Here is a 21,409-nt window from a genome sequence, read left to right as displayed (position 1 = left end):
CCTCCCGAACATGCTGGAGTAGAAAACAATCATCCAATAAATCCACAAAAGCCTTGCTAGTGTGTGAGTGACCAACCCACAAATTCCAGTCAATATCTGGGAAATTAAAATCCCCCATTATAAGACTCACTGATTTACTGGCCCATTCTATTTCCCTGTACAGTATCTTATTAAACACATCAGAGTCATTAGGCCTATAGCACACTCCTACTCTCAATTTTGATTTACCCATGCTTATGTCACACCAAACTGACTCGACACTGCCCTGTCCATCGATGTTGACTGGCTTCACTTCCTTGGATTTTATGTGTATTTTTCGCTAATAGCATAACCCCTCCTCTCTTCCTATCCTGTCTATCCTTTCTGTAGACGTCGTACTCCCCAAATTCCAGTTCTGCATTCATTATATCTGTGTGACACCATGTCTCTGCTATCCCAACAATATCTGCCTTTGATGTTTTGAGCAAAACCTCAAATTCATCAAATTTATTTACTAAACTCCTAGCATTGGTGTACATGCAAGTATACATGCACCTGTTTCTATTCTTAGCTACCCTAACACAACCCATGTGTTTAGTTGTACCGCAATCACGTCCAGCAGTCTCTGAAATATCCTGTATATTGTTTTTCAGGCTTCTGCTCATTCCAGTAGAAGCAGTGCAAGAATCTCTTTTATCTCTGCCAGTGGCTACTGTTAATCTATTTGTCTTTGTCTCCCCCCCAAGCTAGCAGTTTTCCGACCCACCTAACACTGCCTCGATAGCATCAGCAAATATTCTTGCACCCTTTCTATTTAAGTGTATCCCATCCCTGTAGAAGCAATCTCTTCTGTTAACTTCTGTTAACTTATATAAACTCTAACTTGTGTTAGAGTTTATATAAGTAAAGAAGTCTTCGCTGTTTTACTTTGCATATTTTGCTAAATATTTTTAATAATCTGCCTTTGCTTGCCTATCCTCTTTTGTGACGATTACAGACTAGCTTGTATGTACCATAGGCTTCTGTGTCACCTAACAATTTATGTGCATCCCATGCAGGCGCCTCCGTAGCCAGGTGGGCAGGAGCAGCAGTGTGTAGCACACGCTTCTTGATTAGACCAGGGTTCGAGCCCGTGACCACCAAATATGGAGAGTGCGGAAAGATCAGGGAATAGCCACCGCATATCCCCGGAGCAATATGGCCTTAGTTGCTAATGCTGCTAAAAACCAAATAACAAACAAACAGCATCCCATGCATTTTTATTCTCTGCCATGAATCTCATTAGTTCATCTGACATCCATTTGGGCCTAAACCTAGAGCAGTATTTCTTAATTGGAACAAATAGTCTAGCAGCTTCCAAAATGACATCCTTGAATGCTTCCCATTTAGAATTTGCTGTTGGTAACATCATCAGTTGGTCCCACTGTATAGAACCTAAAAAATCTCTGAGACCATTGTAGTTGCCTTTATGAAAGGGACCCTTCCTTTTTACCCTGATGTTAGTTGCATCTCTAAGTATGAAAGCAAAAACCCTTCCGTTTTACCCTGATGTTAGTTGCAACCTTAAGTAAATATTAATACACTGTGATCACTGCCTTCTAGTGGTTCCTTAATCTGAAAATTCTTAATGCATGAATAATCACTGCTGGTAATCAGACCGAGTGTTACTCCCTCTTGTTTCCTCTCTATCATGCTGCTATAGAAAACAATCATCCAATAAATGCACAAAAGCACTTGCTAGTGTGCAAGTGACCAGCCCACAAGTTCCAGTCTATATCTGGGAAGTTAAAATCCCCCATTATAAGACACTCTGATTTACTGGCCTAGTCTGTATTTCTGTATAATTATTCCTTGTACTCATTAGAGTCATTAGGCCTATAACAAACTCCTACCCTCATTTTTACTTTTTGGTTTCCAAGTGCTTATATCACACCAACTTGACTCAACTTTGCACTGTCCATCTATGTGAACTGGATCCACTTCCTTATATTTTAAATGTTTCTTAACAAAGGCATAACCCCTCCTTCCTTCCTATCCTGTGAATCCTTTCTGTACACATTGTACTCTCCAAATTCCAATTCTGCATCCCTTTTATCTGAGTGACATCACGTCTCTGAAATCCCAACAATATCCGCTCAGATATCTTAACCAGCACTTCAAATTCATCAAATTTATTTACTATACTCCTAACATCGGGGCCCGAGTGCCAAGCGATTTTCCTAAGTGTTATATAGTGATCTTTCTCAGTGATTTCGTTCTGCTTTCTTTTCAGTGCTTTCCTCATCCTCATCTCTTTGTAAGTAGTTCTGTACTTAACAGATCCTAAGTAAGAACGCAGAAAGGAAAATTACCTTTCTTTTCCTAGTATATTTATTAATTTTTGCACTAACATGCTAACTTCTTGCCACTCCTGCCTCCACGTGGCGGGGCTGGAAACCTGGGAGGAAAAGCTCTCACTCCCAGGGCTAAAAGGAGGAACAATGGACTGTGATGCATGTCCACCAATAGAGCCGCCAGGCTCTCAACGTACCGAGACCTGCAGAATGGATGACGATCTCAATCTTCCAAAGAGAATGAAAAAGGACTCTAACAAATCATAACCACCAGCTTTTCTGATTATACATTCCTTATTGACTCAGCCACTAAGCAGACTCTCTTTGTCATCCAGGGATGTCTCGAGAATGCAGCAGTTACACAGAAAATGGTGAAAAGGCTCCAATCAGGAGATCCTTTAATTGAGACCACTCAAGCAAGGCATTCAGAATTATTACTAAAAATGTCATCTATAAGCTGAATCCCAATCAAAGTCTCGCTGTGTAACACCTTGAACTCCTCAAAATGAGTAATAAGTGAGTGGGATTTGTTGAACGTGACCGAAGAGGAGATAGTCATGGAATTACTAGAACAGAAAGTAACTCAAGCAAGAAGAATTATGATACAGAAGGATGACAAACTTGTTCCAACATGTAATATTATATGAACCTTTAGTACCCCAAATTTGCCGACCTCAGTTAAAGCAGGCTACCTAAACTGCTGTATCCGACCATACATTCCAAACCCCTTAAGATGTTTCAAATGCCAAAAGTTAGGTCATTCCCATACAACATGCAGAGGTGAAACTACTTGTCCTAAGTGTGGGTCCAAAAAACATTCACAGAGTGTACTCCAAATTGCAAGAATGACCATCCAGCATGCTCAAAATCATGCGCCCTCTGGAAAATTGAAAACAGAATACAAAAGTATAAGATCGAGAATAAGGTAAGATATCAAGAAGCAAGAAAGCAAATAAAGTCAACTATCCCAAAAACCACGTACGCTTCTGTTACACAAAAGTGCCAAGCTGTTTCAGCCCAAACTGAAGTATCAATTCCGCCCAATACATCCATTGCAGAATGGGCACGATCTATGCTATCAACACCTCAACCTACCACCAAACCTGTTCTAGTTGATGAAATAAGTAATATCCCTATCACAGTTCCGCCTAAAATCAAATCATGTGATAAAATGCCAAATAAATCACTAAGACAACAAGCCTGGCGCCTCCGTAGCCAGGTGGGAAGGAGCAGCAGTGCGTAGCACATGCTTCTTGATTAGACCGGGGTTCGAGCCCGTCACCACCAAATACGGAGGATGCGGAAAGGTCAGGGAATGACCACCGCATATCCCGGAGCAATATGGCCTTAAGTTGCTAATGCTCCTAAAAACTAAATAACAAACAAACAAGACAACAAGCCACTGAATTACAAAAAGACAAACTCAAATAGAATGGGCTCTGAAAATATAGCTACAAATGATGAAACAGTCCTTGATCTTCATGCAGAAGATGATATGGAGACTGGATTTTCATCAGATCAAACTGATGACGTAGAAGAGAGTACAGATCCTAGACGTCCCAATTTTCCTAGAAAAGATAAAACGAAATATGACCGTCAAAAGCAAACCGCTCACAAAAAACAGACAGACTCGCCTTCCCTCCTCACACCCCGATAATTCAGAACATTGTTTAGTGGAATTGTAGAGGTTTATGCAGCAATACCAATGACATCTATGATTTAATCTCCCGATATGGTCCTATAGCCGTTTGCATACAAGAGACTAATCTAACTCCACAAGTAACTCCATCAATCAGAAATTTTACATTTTACAGAAAAGATAGAAACTCTTCATTAACCGCACGTGGAGGTGTCGTGATTCTAGTTGACTGTAAAATACCTTCTAGAAACATTCTGCTTCAGACCCACTTAGCAGCTGTTGCAGTACGTGTATCAGTTGGGCAAATTCTAATTCTAGTATCTCTGTACCTTCCGCCTAACAAGATGTGCACGTTTAAAGAACTAGAAGATCTCATAAGACAAATACCACCACCTTTTTTGTATCCTTGGTGACTTCAATGTGCATCATCTGTTGTGGGGGATTAGACCACATGGACAATAGAGGACACTTGATCGAGACAATACTAGACCAACTGAATCTAACATTACTGAACACTGGTGAAAATACTTATACTTACCTTCCCACTGGATCTATGTCAGCAATTGATTTAACTCTCTATTCCCCCGTATTATATCCCAGTATATATGGATAGTTTTAAACGACCCGCACAATAGTGATCAATTCATGCATAATTAACAAAAAAATTTAAAAGAATTTATAAATTTAATTGATTAATTGTCATTACTATACTAAGCTAACAGATTCCTACTGTAGTGCTACGTATTATGCTATCTAGTTTAACGTTAAGCCTTACGCTACCAAGTTCGAGATATACGTACTACTATTCCGTATCGATACTACAGAATGGCAGCAAGTTTCAAACGGCACAAGTTTTACCGATACTAAGTTATAACCCTCAATCTCTATCTAAGTTCAAAATAAACTAAGTATCGTAACTAGGAATATAAAGATACTTGTAGACAATAAATTAATATGCCAATTTAGTCAATAAAATGGTAAAAATTTGAGAAACTTCTGTATTAGCTGGAGCTGTAAAAACTTCGCCCGCACAGAGCTAATCTCGTCCCAATTCTCCAACACTGACCTCTGAATTGAGACACGTCTCTATAGTGGGCACTTTCTTCCAACCCAGTGGTGTCTGCTATAAAGGGTTTTCAATATATTAACAAAAAAGAAGTGTGCTGAAAGGGAAGATAGATATAAACAATTTTAGATATTGAAGTGAATAAAAGATTTTTAAGCCTGCGTGTGCATGTTTGCTGTCTTTGCTTCAATGTGTAACTGCACTGTTAGAACAGTGGCAGCCTTTGACAAATCTATTTAAAGAAGTGGTGAGAAAAGTTATCTCAGCACTTCGTTACCAAATTGAAAAGTACTTGTAATCCTACTGAGTACCACTGACTCAGCTAAACTGGCTAAGCAAGCCAAGGATAATTCTACGAATCTTATTCTCATTCATGCAGAAACTGTATTAATGTTTCTCTCTCTTTTGATATGAATAAAGCAATTTTCTTGTTTCTTTTAAGTGTTATGCCAATTTTTGAAAATCTGACCATAGGTCTTCAATCCAACATACCTGACATCCACATACTGAGGTCGTTGTTCCTATGTACGTTGAAGAATTTTATCTATAAATATATTTTATTATGGTTTTAAATCTCCACTTACATCGTAGACTAAATCAGAAGGTTGATTCTTACTTAGGCATTTCTGCTGCCAAGCTTAGGGCAATAGAAATGTCTAAGATTCTCTTCAAAGAGGAGAAAAACTTGTTCTTTTGTTCGGTAAGAAAGTACTTTGTTGCTACTTGTGACTACACTGTGTACAAATTTCATCAATTGGCAGTGCATTTTAACATTAAAATATTTTGTGGGCAAGTTTACAGTACATCTGTGCATCATAAATGATAAAGAAATAAATATAGCGATTGATATTTTGCAGTTTAAGTTCTGTTAGTTTCAACGTGAGAACCTACCAGATACTATAAAGAACGAAGAAAGAACTGATGTACAATGGTCTTCACTTTGGGGTACTGACAAGTCTTTGAAACTTACAGTATAAGAAATTATTGCAAGTAATGCTTAACATTTTAACAATATCCCATAGACTGTGAGTAGATGTTTAGCCAGGTGAGAAAAACAAAAACTGAGTTGAGGTCTCTTTCTGGTGAAGTTTTTGAAAAGCTCTTCTCTGCTAATTCTAAATAGCAGGGCCATGTTATGAACAAAACTTTGGTTTGCCGTTTCTGAAGAGGACAGAGTCTATACCATAGCTTTCTTGAGCCAGTCAAAATTAATCGATGTCTAACAGAAAATCCAAAGTTGAAATCCACAGACAAAAAATTCTAAGTATGCTGTTTCAAAGCATAATGTACTGATAAACGAGACTGTCTTTATTTTAATATAAAATGTGTGTGTTTTATTGAAATATAACTTCTAGTGCTGTATGAACTCTAAAATACCTTCTATTCCCCCCCCCCCACATGCACACCCTCAGAAAATGTTTCTCTTCTGTTTTAGCCCAAAAATCCCCCTTTTTGCCCCTGCCTACAATTACCCAACCCCCAGCTTTTTGAAAGTCAGAATTGGCAGCTATGGAAACACCATATCAATACCACCCATGGTTTAACCATTCTGTTGTTGTTGTTGTTGTTATTTGGTTTTTAGGAGCATTAGCAACTAAGGCCATATTGCTCCGGGGATATGCAGTGGTCATTCCCTGACCTTTTCGCATCCTTCATATTTGGTGGTCACGGGCTCGAACCCTGGTCTAATCAAGAAGCATGTGCTACGCACTGCCGCTCCTGCCCACCTACCATTCTGTTGACTCTTGAAAAGGTTAAATCTGCCACTAGACAACATTGCAGCATTCCAAAGCATCCTCTAGCAACTTGGATATCAGCATCACCAAAATATGACTTTATTTCAAAACTGCAACAGCGAGCCAGCTATTAAGTTGAATATTCCAGTTACATTTCGATATAAAATAAATAAATAAATTTCCTGTTTATACTCCTGGACGACCACATGGTCAGAGGGGTTCACAAGGTAGAGAGAATACAAGAAACAGCACCGTATTCAGCAGTCAGATGGGTTAAAATGTGAACCCAATGGGAAATGCTGTACTTTGTTCAAATTCTATGAAACTGCATTGCAACAAGTACAGGTCTAAAAATTGCCACCGTAATTCTTCTAGCAGACTCAATGTTTTCCCACTGTTTGGCATGAACATGCTTTTCCCCCATCACTACTTGTTGGACAACCAGTACAGTTTTCAGCAATGTTTCAACACCCCCCCATCCCTAAAAAAATAACCTTGAATGCTGTGTGTTTTGAATTTCAGTACCTACGAAAGCAAATTGGGGGACAGTAACAGAACAGGCCTAGGCGCCTCCGTAGCCAGGTGGGAAGGAGCAGCAGTGCGTAGCACACGCTTCTTGATTAGACCGGGGTTCGAGCCCGTCACCACCAAATACGGAGGATGCGGAAAGGTCAGGGAATGACCACCGCACCGGAGCAATATGGCCTTAGTTGCTAATGCTCCTAAAAACCAAAACAACAACAACAACAGAACAGGCCTGTTTTTTTTTTTTTTTTTTTTTGAACCTACTCATTTTGGATTGCGCTGAAGTTGAATTTGTTAAAGTAGATGCAATAATCCGTATCTACTGTATTGTATTTTTGAATGTATATTACATGAAAGGTTCTCATGAAAGGCAAGTATCACTGAAAGCATATTTTATAAATAAAATATGCTTTCAGTGCTAACAGATTAGCAGACAAGACTGCTAAGTCAATTATCACAGCACTGAACAGTAAAAAGAAAATTCCGCACCATGACTATGCTCAGAAAATTGTGCACAATAGCTACACCAGTAGAAATTAAGCTGAGAAGACAAAATAGACAACAAACTGAAGTGTATCAAACAATTTCTTTAGCCATGTTAGGTGCCTCCGTAGCCAGGTGGGTAGGAGCAGAAGTGCGTAGCACACGCTTCTTGATTAGACCGGGGTTCGAGCCCGTGAGCCACCAAATACAGAGGATGTGGAAAGGTCAGGGAATGACCACCGCATATACCCAGAGCAATATGGCCTTAGTTGCTAATGCTCCTGAAAAAAACCAAATAACAATAATAATTTAGCCATGTTAATTTCAATTCAGAGAAAACATACAGAGGAATGCTTACCCCTATTTTCTAAGGGATACCCTGCGCCCCACCCTCTACTCCTCAGTCCCTAGAGTTATTATTCTTCTTACCATAAAGCACATCCTTGGATGACTGCTGAACTCATGCCTGAGAATGCCAGTTCTTTTTCCAAATGAATACAGATCATTCATTGTTTTCTTCACTCTTTGGTAGTACTACCACCATCACAAAAGTGTTCCCCTTTCTGAAAATGTGCCCCGTACATCACATATCAGCTGTGATCTGAAGAGCTTTTAAGCATGTACACACACACTGAATAAGGACAACAATTAAAAAAAAAAAAAAAAAAAAAAAAATCCTTAGATATCTGTGATGCAGTGGAAACTCATGATACTGTTTAACACCCCCCATATCTACCCACCATATTCATGGCACAATATAGCCATAATTGCTGATGCGTAAGTAAGCTCGAGCAGATTTTTATGATTAAAAGGAATCCAAGTTCAGGCTTCATAATATGGCATTTATGTTATGTGCAATACTGCTATCAAATTTCAGATTTGTTAGCAGTATTGCACATAACTTAAATTGATATTACTCCAGAAGTTCTGTAAATATTCTGTGGAACTAAGATCGCTTGATTGGAAAGGCCATGTGCAGGAGTCTCGTTGTCTCTGTAATCTTTACACCACTTCTTGACAGTATGGGTGCTGTGCCTTTACTATTATTATCCTGGAAAACATTCTTTCCTAGATGGTTATAAATGCTGCTATATTAGGTGCAGGTAGTTGTTCGGGATGGTTGCATAATTTGGCTTTAGCATTAGTAGTAGCAAATGATGCAAGAAAGCAGGCTTATACAGCATCAGCCAAAAAGAAAGAAAAAGCTTTCCATTTCACCTATCCAGTCACTCCACTAGTTCTTCCTTGAATTTTTTTTCAGTTATCAACTTCCACAACAACAACAGGTGGAAGTTTGTTCTAGCAATCAATCACCCGCTGGCTAATGGCAAACTTCTGAACATTTATTCTGCAGCCATCCTTCCTCAGTTTGCATTTATGCCCTCTTGTGTGCATAGTCTTGGCAAGAGTAAGAATCCTATCAGCATTGAGCTTGCTCAATCCATTCAAAGCCTTAAACACCTCAATCAGATCATCTCTCAGGTGTCCAGGCTCCACATACTGAAGCCTTTCTTGGTAAGTGAATCCCTTGCACTCTTACTAAGCTGTTACCAACTTGGGCACTAGATAGAGAGAGACTGAGACTGCCCTATTTTGGGATGGGGGGGGGAGAAGCTATGACAGGTTTGCAGCTACACAGCAAAACCTAGATTGCTTGGTGTGGACACTGATGCACAGATCCATTTACTGTGAACAGGGTGGAATTCAGTATATCAGTCACATTCTGCCACTGCTAAGTTGCCCCATTGTCAATGTCTCTGGCACCAACAGACAAGTTAAGACCGATTTCTGTATTTCTATCCATTTCTCTTTTTTTGTGTAGCCCCCTTGACTGTTTTAAAATATATTATGAACTGTAATATTTAAAATGTATTATGAACTGTAATTGTGTGTGCACGTATTATTTGAAAGTAATTTCTAGAGTTGACTGTTGCCTTTTACAGCTCACTGATGATTGAGTTCTTCCCTTAGTGAATATCTTGACATGTTAATATATATAAAATTATATTGTATATTAATTAGTTTTGTTTATTTTATATATAAGTTATAAATTCTCATCAATAGGAATAAAATTTAAAGGTATGGAATAAACTATGTAAGTAAATTAAATGTGTATATACCTGTGTATGTTATTTTCCCAAATGAAACATTTTATTTCTTTAGCAGAAAGAAATCCAAATTGAGCTGCCTAATTCAAATGGTGATTTTGGCATTTTGCCAACTGAGATACGAAAATTAGTTGAGAGTAGAAAGCAAGTGAAACAGTTGATGAAATCATCTACATTACCACCAGATCTCTGCCTCCAGGTTAGCATGTGAAGAAAATATAATTTGATGACATTATTTTAAGAGAATGCCAATAGTATTATGAGTGAGGGTATTTTGTAGCTCCTAATATTTTCTAGTTTTTATACCATAAGTTTCTTATGTTCCCGAGTTTCTCTGTTTCAGTTTTTGAACGTCATTCAGTATGAAAATGTGGATTGTGAGATGTGTGTCTGAATCACTGGCAATTTGTACAATTTTGTTCTCTAGCCATCTGAAAATATCAGTAATTGAATTTCTTTACTACAGTTAGAAGATTGTTCACTGTGAGATGAAAAAGAAAAACTTTTTTCTTTCTTTTTTTTTTTTTTGATGAAAATTGCAGTTATTAAACTTTTCTGCTTTTTAACCTTCCATTATTTTTATCCCTAGATGGAACAAATACACTTGCACAGCATTTTGTAGACACCTTTTTGTTTTAATTATAAAAAGTTTTTTTTTTTTTACTAATTGAAAATGGTGTGTTCTATTAATTATGAACTGTTAAATTCGTTCAAGTATTATTGAACAAAAATAAACAAGAGAAAACAATAATGATGATAATAAAATTTTCATATTTAAGAATTTTTAAGGTCACTTATCCCATGAATATCTGTATTTTTGCTGACTACTTGCATTTAGTCAGTGAAACCGAAGTTCTACAGAAAGTTCAATCATTGTTTGATACCTCACAGATGTTGCTTTGGGAGTGGGAATTGCTACTGCAAAGATGGGCTTTTTTTGCTCATGTAGCAACTATTAAACACGAAACAAAAAATTAGTTTCTGCTTCATTCATAGTACATAAAAATGAAAACAGAAAATGTTGTATAGTTAGAGAATACCAGTGGACAAGGTATATGGGAGAATTTGATTTCATTTACAGATTTAAAAATTTTTATTTAAATGTTATTTAAATAAAATAACATTTTATATAAAAAACATAAAATGGTGCTGCAATAGCAGTATACAGTTAAATTAAGTTACTTTATAAATAAAACTTAAAAAAAAAAATAATAATTGACCTTATTGATTTACCACTCAGATTTAAAAAAAATAATAATAAAAAAACAATTAAATATTCAATGAATGTTCTGGTGTATTTTCTTTATCTATTCATGTTCCATGGTGTTCTCATTGGAATTAATTTCAGAGAAATTATTTTCTGTTGCAGTTGTATGACCACCAATAAAGTTATACACAGTACGTCTACTGCTTTTAGATTTCCCTGGAATGTAGACACATTAATTATTCCTTCTTCTAAATTGTCATCATCATTTTCCATTTCCTTGTCTTCTTTTTTTGTTTTTATTTGGAAAATCATCTCTGGATTAGGTAAATATAATGTACTAGTTTCAATATTGCTATCAGTCAGTGTGGGGGGTATTTCTTGGAAAACTTTGCTAGCCACCCACTACTTGCTCTGAATTCTTCATGATTTAAAGTTTTCTCAAAATGGTTTTCTTGGTGTTGAGAAAACCAATTTAATATAAATTGGTCTATATCTGGATACACTTTCCATCATTTCTTACTCATGAGGAATTAAGCGTGTTCTGCTTGTTTCGTACTTATTTTTTAGATTACTTCAGAATCTATGTTAGGAGGTATTCCAAATTCACTAGTAATTAGACTTCTTACTATTTTCTATAACTTGAATGAATTTATCTTTATTCACAATTCACAGCCTGCGTTTTCTCTTTCGTGCCATCCTGCACGTAGTATTTATTGTTAAGCGGTACTGAGGAAACACCCCCTCCCTCCCCAACACTGTGTCACAGTACAAACTATGTAAAGACCAGAGATAGTGTAGTGTTGTTATGTTGTTTCTCTGGCCACTTAGCTCTGAACCGGGTTGATATACATACATATTAAATATTCAGGGTAGAAAAATTTAAACAATCTACAATTATTGGACATTCAATGCACCCACCATTCTTGCACACCCGGAAGAATACAGGAACTCCCCGACTTACGTAAAACTTGACTTACAAAAATTTGACTTTAAGCAAGTTTTTGCCGGCCGATGCAAACTTTAAAAAATCGTGGAAACGAATTTTGCATCCCATAGGAATAAATGGAGGTATCATGAAAATATCGTAATATGATTCCAATAACACATTGTAATTCGTTCCAAGTCCTTGGAAGTTGAACACTTCGGTATAAGCTATATATCTCTTTCAAAGGTCATATTTATAATGGAAATTGCACTACCCTTTCATTGCTATCATATGTTCCTGTTATAAGAATCAATTTTGAACGCCGTTGTGATATTTTTATAAAGGACGTTTCTGGAGGTCACGATCAAAAAACAATATGCACTTTCCAGTTTATTGGGCTTTTCTGTTAGTGCATCTAATTATAAACGGGTAGTAAACTTGATCTTATTGCATTTGCGATAATACCGATAACTGCAGTTTTGAGGTTTTTACACTGTTATGGTGAAATGTGTTTCCCTTCACTAAAATCTTCAATCATATAAAAAACAAATTTTCAGAAACTTCTCTTCATTCCTATTTACGTATTACAATGATAAAGGGAAAGTGCAAGTGGTGGTAGTGCCAGGAAGCGAAACAGAATTGATTTAGAAATGAAGATGAAGATGATTAAGTAGTAAGAAGCAGGATAAAGTTTGTCATCTATTTTAAGGGAATTAGGTCTTGCTGCTTTAATAGTGAATACTATTTTAAAGGACAGTGTGCATATAAAAGAACATGTTAAAGGATAAATGCATTTAAGATCAACAGCGATCACAAAACAGCGCTCAGGTGCTATATCGAAGATGGAACGAAGCTGTTAATAATATGGATGGAAAATCAGATTCAGAAGGGAGTGCCCCTGAGTCTAATGATCATTCAAGTATTTATAAAGATATTAAGGATAAGTACGGCAAACCCCAACCCAAGTTTGTTGCAAGCAACTGGTGGTTTAATAGGTTCAAGCATCGCCCTGGTTTCCAAAACGTTAAAGTATGCAGTGAAGTTGCCAGTGCTGATTCTGCAGCTGCACAGAAATTTTGTGATGTGTTGGAAAAAATTATTGATGAAGACGGCTATTCAACGCAGCAAATTTTTAACGTTGATGACCACTGCTCTGTATTGGAAAAAAATGCCGGATCGAACATACATTGCCAGGTTTCAAGGCATCAAAAGATAGGGCCATGCTGTTGCTTGGGGCTGATGCAGCGGGAGATTACAGATTAAAACCACTACTTGTGTACCATTCTGGAAATCCTCATGCGTTTAAGGGTATCAATACCCTACCGTCCATTTCCGATCGAACCAGACAGCATGGATAACAAATCTCTCTTTGAGGATTCATTTAAATGCTGCTTCATTCCCGAGGTTGAAAAAGATTGCAAAGACAACGATGATCCTTTCAAGATTTTGCTTCTATTAGATACTGCTCTTGGACATTATATGCATCTAGATGATTTCAATTCGAATGTGAGAGTCATATTTCTACCGCTAGACATGACTTCACTCATCCAACCTATGGATCAGGGTATTATTTTGAATTTAAAAGCATACTATTTACGCATGACATTTGCTCAGGCATTGTCTGCAGTAGACAGTGAGAAAAAGTTTACGTTAGAGACTTTTGGAAGTCTTACAATATTTACCTTTAGCTTAAACATTAATAAGGTGTGGGTGGAAATTACTAAAAATTGTTTAAATGGCTCATGGAAGAAAATATGCCCACGGCACGTAAAAGGCATTGAAGGATTTGAAAAAGATGAATCATATGAAGAGGTTACAGATAAGATTGTAAAGGTTGCAGAGTTACTTCAGTTGAGGATTGATGCCAAAGATGTGGAGAAGTTAATAGAGGAAGAAGAGAAGGAATTATCTAACGAAGAACTTATTGACTTGCAGGCAGCAATGACGAAAGAATAAAATTCTGATGATGCTCAAGATTAACCAAATGAGGAGCCGAGATGCTTCATCACCACAGAGATGGCAATGGCATTTTGTGAAATTGTATCCGCAATGGCGAGATTTGAGAAGATGGATCCTAACAGTGGACGATTCTTAAAAGTTAACAGAAGGGTGAATGATATGCTTGCTTGCTACAAAGAAATCTACGATGAAAAGAAAAAAGCCACCGTCCAGTCATCCATTAATATATTCTTTTGTAAGGTTGAGCAGCCAACCCCTTCTAAATCTCCACAGCGGCATATTTATCAGCCGAAGCTTCAATTCTGGCAACGGTGCTCGAGAGGTAAAACTTACTGACATTATCTGTCTCCTCTCATTTTATGTAATTCTATAATTTTGACATTTTTTTAAATGGCATGCTTTTGTAATGTTTCCTACACATGAAATAAAAAATTAAATAAATGCAATAAATAATTCTGTTTGTGTTCATCGAACTTTTTTTTTTTTTTTTTTTTTTTTGATTCAATCAATTCAGCGAGCACAGTTGCGAGTGCTGCACAACTGCACTAAAAATTCCGACTTATGTAGTGTTCCATGGAATGCAACCCTTATGTAAGTCCGGGAGTTCCTGTACACTGAATAGGATGGCAAACACTGTTTTTTTTTTTTTTCCCAGGTTAAATGGACACATTTCTCACCCAGTAAATTGGCAAAACACCCACCCACCCACCCACCCACCCACCCACACACACACACACACACACACACACACACACACACACACACACACACACACACACACACACAAAATACGAATGGCCTCAATCTCGTCCGTGTTGCCGGATGTGATTGAGAGGTCCATCAAAGCATAGACTGCCATACACACAAATCAGTACCAATGGCCAACGGAAGTCAGCCAATGCAGGAACCATAACTGTTATAAATACTTGCATTTATTTTCACACATTTGAACATTCACCACTCTCTGGAATGGAGAACACATTGGTAGAGGTGTAGTCCATATCCATCAGGTGAATCAGTGATACAGCTCTCAGTCATGTCCATATTTTTGGACGTGACTTAGAGCTCCAACCAAACGTAGACTGACATTCACTGTTCTTCGTACAACTACCCACACAAAATAGTGCCAATGGCTAAGCTCAATGAAACTCAGCCAATGCACGATAACAGGCTCCTCTGCTCAAAAATATGTACTCATTCACATAAACCCACACCAATGCAATCAACATTTATTCATGTCATCCATTTATACTAAATATTCATAAACATACATTCCATTTATCAAATGAATAAGTTATGTCAACCATAATTATAGGCATCCTAGCAGGGTAGGAAACACATTCTGACAGCCCAGGCTCATCGAGGTGTCCTTGAGGTTGTCACAGACATTCTTTCAGATATGCCAGACAAGCTGTATTTGCAACCTGGGAGTCTAAAACACTGATGGAACTGATATTCAGGTGGCACTCAAGTCAAGTGGACCAAATTTCGGCGAAGTCCGGACAGTCTGTGGCAGCCAAATCCTCTGCTTGCACCTTCACGATGGTGGTACTGTTAGTAATCCTGGGTATAACCTCCATGCACAAGTACACGGTGGGTGACCATCCAGGTGTGAACCAACATAAGCAGGGAATGAGGTGTGGCGCCCAAACCACATGGAGGAATACTGCCCTCTATGTTACCAGGCAGTACTAGGTGGTAGATTCCGCTCATCAACCAGTACAATACCACCACTTTGCTTATTGGAGGCTTGAAGTGGTGAAACACATGTTTAGTATCTAGAGCTAAGTTCTGGTCAACCCTTCCCTATCTCTTCCATCATGCAGTATGATTGATGACTTTTGAGTTTATGATGAATATTGTGGCGAGATCCAATATTCCTTACATTTCGAGGGTACAGCTCTAAATCGGTGTTCGCAGGCTGACCGCTAGTTAGTACACCAAACCGAACCTGTTGGTAACTCTCAAGAAGCTTCCGGATCAGCTAGTGTATAATCTTGCTACCTCTACTCTGCCAGATAGTGCCTGGAGGGAGTCCGAGTAGTGTGTATGTGGGGAGCATTGTCGAGACCACGTTATTTCAAGGATCTGGGTATATTCTTACCATGTGTATGCCATATCCAAAAATTTCATTACTTCATACACCATGTTCCACCCACTTTTTTTTACTATTGAATACACCATGAATTGTCCAACTAATAGAGCAAGGTTATCTGCGAAAAAGATCTAAACCTCCCAAGCACTTCCTAATTAATTTCACAAATATACGTGGTCTCAATTCTAATCTCAATGATGTCCATTTCCACTTGCAGTCTGCCAAACCCCATGTACTTTTTCTGACAGAATTTCAGTTATCAGTTGATTCAACTACTGCTCATCTCAGATGCCCAAATTATTCGCTGTATGATTCCTTTCGCCTCAAAGGTGGTACTTGTGCATATGTCCATTCTGATATTCCCTGTCAGAAACCTGGCAATTTGGAATCTCCTCTCTTTGATCTTCTCTGGCTTAAAATCTCTCTACCTCATTGTGTAAAATTCATCTCTTGTCTCTACCGTACTCCCAACTCCACCAATCACTTGGAGCTCTTTGACTTCCTCTCTTTGCAACTTGACTTTCACCAGTTCAACTTTCCTAACAGTGAATTAATTTTCCTTGGTGATTTTAATGTTCACAACTCCAGCTGGCTTCCGTTTTCTAGTCACACCTACCCAGCTGGTCGAGATGCTGAGGCTTTTGCAATTACTAATGACATTGCACAGATTGTTCATTTACCTACAAGAATACCGGAAAATCCTACTCATACAGCCAATACGCTTGATCTTTTTCTCACAAAGAACCCTTCTAAGTACACGGTCGAAGTGAGAGGTCCTTTAGCCACTCCAGATCACAACTTGGTGATTGTCTCTTCTCCAATGGAACCTTTATCTCATGGCTATTCCAAACCTTGTGTTGTTTGGCATTACAAGAATGCAAAATGGGATGACCTGCAAGACTTCTTTTCCTTGGTCAGATTACTATTTCAAAACTTCTGATGTCAATGTTTGCTCAGATCGTGTCGGTGAAATTATTCTTGCAGGAATGGAATCCTTTATCCCACACTCCACTTTAAAATCTCGTCCTTTATCTAAACCTTGGTTTTCCAATAAATGTGCTAAGGCTGTTCAAGAGAAGAATGTTGCATATCGTAATTGGCTTGTTTCTAATTCTCCAGTTTCGTTTTCTGCCTACACCAAAGCTTGCAACAATTGTAAAACAGTTATTAATCAATCCAAACTAGAGGTTTGAACAGGCTAAGAGTAGAAAACTTCCTTCTTACCCTAATGGTAGCCGAGCATTCTGGTCTCTTGCCAAAGCTATTGGCTGGGAGCAGAGCTGGGCAACTTTTGCCCAGCTCTGCTCCCAGCCCTGTCCAAACTAGATGGTTCTGTTGTCACTTCAGCCAAGGATAAAGCTATCAGCTAGCATCCCATTTGTCTTCCAACTCATGTATTAATGATCTTGGTAAAACACCTCCCACCATTCTGAACACACTCTATTCGATGCCCCCTGTGGTCTTCCGTCAAAAGAATGTCAGAAGGATTTTTACGAATCTTGATGCTAAGAAAGCTCCAGGTCCAGGTGGTATTTCTCCACTTGTTCTCAAAACCTGTGCTCCTGAACTTACTCCTATTCTTTGCTACCTTTTTTCACTTTCTTATTCCAAAGGTGTTTTTCCTTCTGCTTGGAAATTTGCTCATTTCCAGCCAGTTCCTAAAAAGGGTGACAAATCCCTCCCATCCAATTATCGTCCCATTGCAATTATTTCTACTCTTTCTAAAGTTATGGAGAAATCAATTAACCGCCAACTCTTAAACTACCCAGAAACCTTCCGTCTGATCAACAATCGCCAGTATGGATTCCCTTCAGTGTCGATCCACTGGTGATATTCTGGCTTATGTTACCCATTTATGGACTAATTCAATGGAAAGGTTCTGTGAAACACAAGTAGTTGCTCTTGACATCTCAAAGGCTTTCGGTCGTGTTTGGCATAAAGGTCTTCTAAACAAGCTTCCATCTTATGGTTTGCCAACTGTTTTTAGTAATTGGTTATCCAGTTTTCTCTCTCTGATCGCTCACTTAGGGTGATGGTAGATGGCTCTCTGTCTTCTAACTTCTTCACTAATGCTGGTGTCCCCCAAGGTTCAGTTCTTTCCCCCATTCTTTTCCTCTTGTATATTAATGACTTTCTTCCATTGACTAGAAATCCTATCCATAGTTTTGCTGATGATAGCACATTACATTCCACTTTCCATTTTGAGAAACCTTGTCCTGCTTAATCAGCTTCAACTTCTTGAAAATCTGCTACGAATTCCTTACATGCCAATCTTCAGGTAATTCTCCAGAGGGGCAACGACAACTTAGTTGATTTCAACCCTTCTAAAACTCAGTCTTGTCTTATATCTCGCAAAAAGGATTCTTCTGCTCCTGTGCTTATCTTTAGTGACACTCCGATTTCTAGGCAAAATGATATATCTCTTTTGGGGATTACCCTGACTTCTAATCTCTCTTGGCATAAGCACATTACAATTATTGCTTCCTCTGCATCTAAAAAACTTGGTTTTCTCTTTCGCTCTCGGCGTTACTTTTCTTCCAAACAGCTGCTCACTCTGTATAAATTGCAAATCCGCCCTGCCATGGAAAATTGTTCCCACATCTGAGGAGGTGCCCCCAAAACCTCTCTCAGGCTTCTAGATTCCATTCAGAAAAGGGCAGTTAGGCTAATTGATGTCTCATCTTTGACAAAGTCTCTCCACTCGCTGTCTCATGGACATAATGTTTCTGCTGCATGCCTCTTCTACAGATACTTCCATGGGCACTGTTCTTCTGAATTGGCTTCTATAATTCCCGCTCTCTCTTTCAAAATGGTCCTAACACATGCCGCTACCAGCCAACATCCATTTACTGTCCAACTCCAAACTCACAGAACCAACTTTTCATCTTCCTCGTTTATTCATTCAACTGCCGTTTTCTGGAACAACCTTCCTTCATACGTATTTCCTGAAAATTACAGTCTACAGAAGTTCAAGTCCCATGTCAACAAATAGCTTCTTTCGTCTTCTCAACCTCCAACCCAAACATGGTAGTAATGGTACTAAGTACTATAGGTTCTAATACCTCTCGTGTTTGGTGTTTACATAAAAAAAAAAAAAAATCTAAGTGGGAAGGCATCATAATTGGATAGACATGTTTATTGAAGCAGGGGCAGGTGTCGCAATCTGGAATATCATAGCATCATTGCTTCTCCTTGACTCAAAAATTGCTTTTTGAGCAAATTGCTTTTTGAGCAAATTGCGTGTAGTGCAATTTGCCCTCATGCAGACTGCTGAAACTTTAACCAAAGTATGTTTCCATCTTCTCCAAAAATGAAATTGAAATGCAGAACTTACTATGGCAATCAGGTGCATGATGAAATCATATGACCTCCTATATATATGTGGTACTGTGTATCTGATATTCAGACTGCTGAAACTATTTATAAACAAGCAGAATTTTAACTTTTTGAACCTAAAAGATATCTGCATTTATAAAAGAAATGTGTTATATCTTGTAAAGTTTGCTTCTAAGCATTAGTTGTGTTGTGTATTGATGAGCATGTGTATTGTTATACTAAAAGCGTTGTTTCTGGTCACTTGGCTGCCAGTAAGCAGCGATGACACTAACATCAGCTTCCTGGTGTCTTCCTATGCCATGAGGAGATAGGTCATACTACTCACATTGTCTTATTAAAATAAGAAAAAATTTTGCATCTATCAGAGGTAGTGCAAACCTATGGATACCAGCAATGCTGTATCATTGAGCCCTATCCAGTTCTGTTAACACAAAAAATGAAAAGTTAGTACACCGTGCATTACATTTCAGGTGCATTTCCAAATTGTAATAATAAGTGATTTATAGCAAAAATAAATAAATAAATAAATAACAAGAGACAAAAGCAGCAACTTATGTGTGAACTGAGAAAATTTTGTTTCTGCACATCCACTACAGTGCTAGTTCATTGGTAGTGGATGGAGAATATAGGTAGTTCTCGCTTTACGAGTTTTCGCTTTATGAGTTTTTTCCCCCAAGTATCAATTATCAACAAAATCGAAAATATGAATGTTAAACATTCATAATACCGCATTCCAAACCACTTGCGTAGCTATACAATACAGTGTACCCCGCTTAACAATAATAATCAGTTCCAGAGACACCAACGTATCGTTAAAATATTGCAATGTGAACCCAATAACACATTGCTTTTTGGTAATTCGTTTCAAGATCTCAGAAGTTGAAATTTTCGCTGTATAATTTAGCTATTTATCTCCCTAAAATGTCATTTTTAAGGTAAGACCTTAAGGCCATGTAAAAGGTCGTGAGTGTGGTTTGTAAATTGTATTAGTTACCACCAATTCAAATCATTAAAATGCACTACAGTTTTATCATTATCAAACGTTCCGTTATAAGAATCAATTTTGAATGGCTTTGTGATATTTTTCTAAAGCACATTTCTGCCGGTCACTACCATAAAACAATAAAAACAATTTGCACTTTCTGGTTTATTCGGCGTTTTTGTTACTGCAAGCAATTATATATGGGTAGTAAACTCTATCTTCTTGCATTTGCAAAAATACCGATAGCTGGAATTGTGTGCTTATTTACGTTATGGTGAAATGTGTTTCCCCTTTACTGAAATATTCAATCGTATAAAAATCATAAATAAAATTTCAGAATCTTCTCTTCATTCCTTTTTTTTTTTTTTTAAGCTTCGTAAACTTGTTACTCCACGTGAATTGTGTTAGTTGCAATTTGTGTGTGCTGTTAAAAAATGTTTATGCATGCAATCATGAAATATATAATTAAAAGAGAAGATTATCTTGGAAACAAACGCCTCTTGAAACATTTCTAAAGAAGACTACTCCTTGTGCAACAAACCAACGAGTGCCGAGCCAGTATTGAGTGATCAACGAGTATGCCTTTAGTCAATGATGATGATGAAGAATAAACATTCTTTAACATTTGTAAGTCGTAAATAATTTCTCCATTATTATAATTTGCTTGATTTTACAGGCTACCTTTTCATTTATTTTGATAAATCAATCATTGTTTAAAGATAAACTAATTAGCTAACTAATTTCATTGTTGAGAACATAACCCCTATTTTTAACCTTATGTCTATGGGAAATAAATTCTCGCTTTACGTGCGTGCACTAGGAACGAATAGTAGTAGTAGTAGTAGTAGTGGCATGTGATGCAAGAAAGCAAGTGAATGAACTTATGCAGCATCAGCCAAAAAAAAGATCACACCATTCCCTCCAAATGCCTGCCCAGTTCCTCCTTAAATTTATTTAACCTGTCAACTTCCACGACAACAGATGGAAGTTTGTTCCAGCAATAAACCACCCGCTGGGTAAAGGCAAATTTCTGCAC

At 37.8% G+C, this 21,409-nt stretch overlaps 1 protein-coding gene across 1 annotated transcript in view; it reads left to right on the top strand.

Moving 5' to 3' along the window:
• Window positions 1-21,409, top strand: part of PolA1 (DNA polymerase alpha catalytic subunit) — a 662,965-nt gene that overhangs the window by 418,952 nt on the left and 222,604 nt on the right. The window contains exon 24 of the mRNA XM_090387531.1: window positions 9,928-10,068. Coding sequence (XP_090243657.1) covers window positions 9,928-10,068 — 141 coding nt within the window. The remainder of the gene's footprint in view (window positions 1-9,927; window positions 10,069-21,409) is intronic.

Source organism: Mastigoproctus giganteus, chromosome 1 (assembly GCF_048544385.1).
Source record: "Mastigoproctus giganteus isolate SK-2022 chromosome 1, ASM4854438v1, whole genome shotgun sequence".
In the NCBI taxonomy this organism is placed as follows: domain Eukaryota; kingdom Metazoa; phylum Arthropoda; class Arachnida; order Uropygi; family Thelyphonidae; genus Mastigoproctus; species Mastigoproctus giganteus.
Note: the sequence above shows the minus strand (reverse complement) of the source record. Positions and strands in the feature narration are given on the sequence as shown.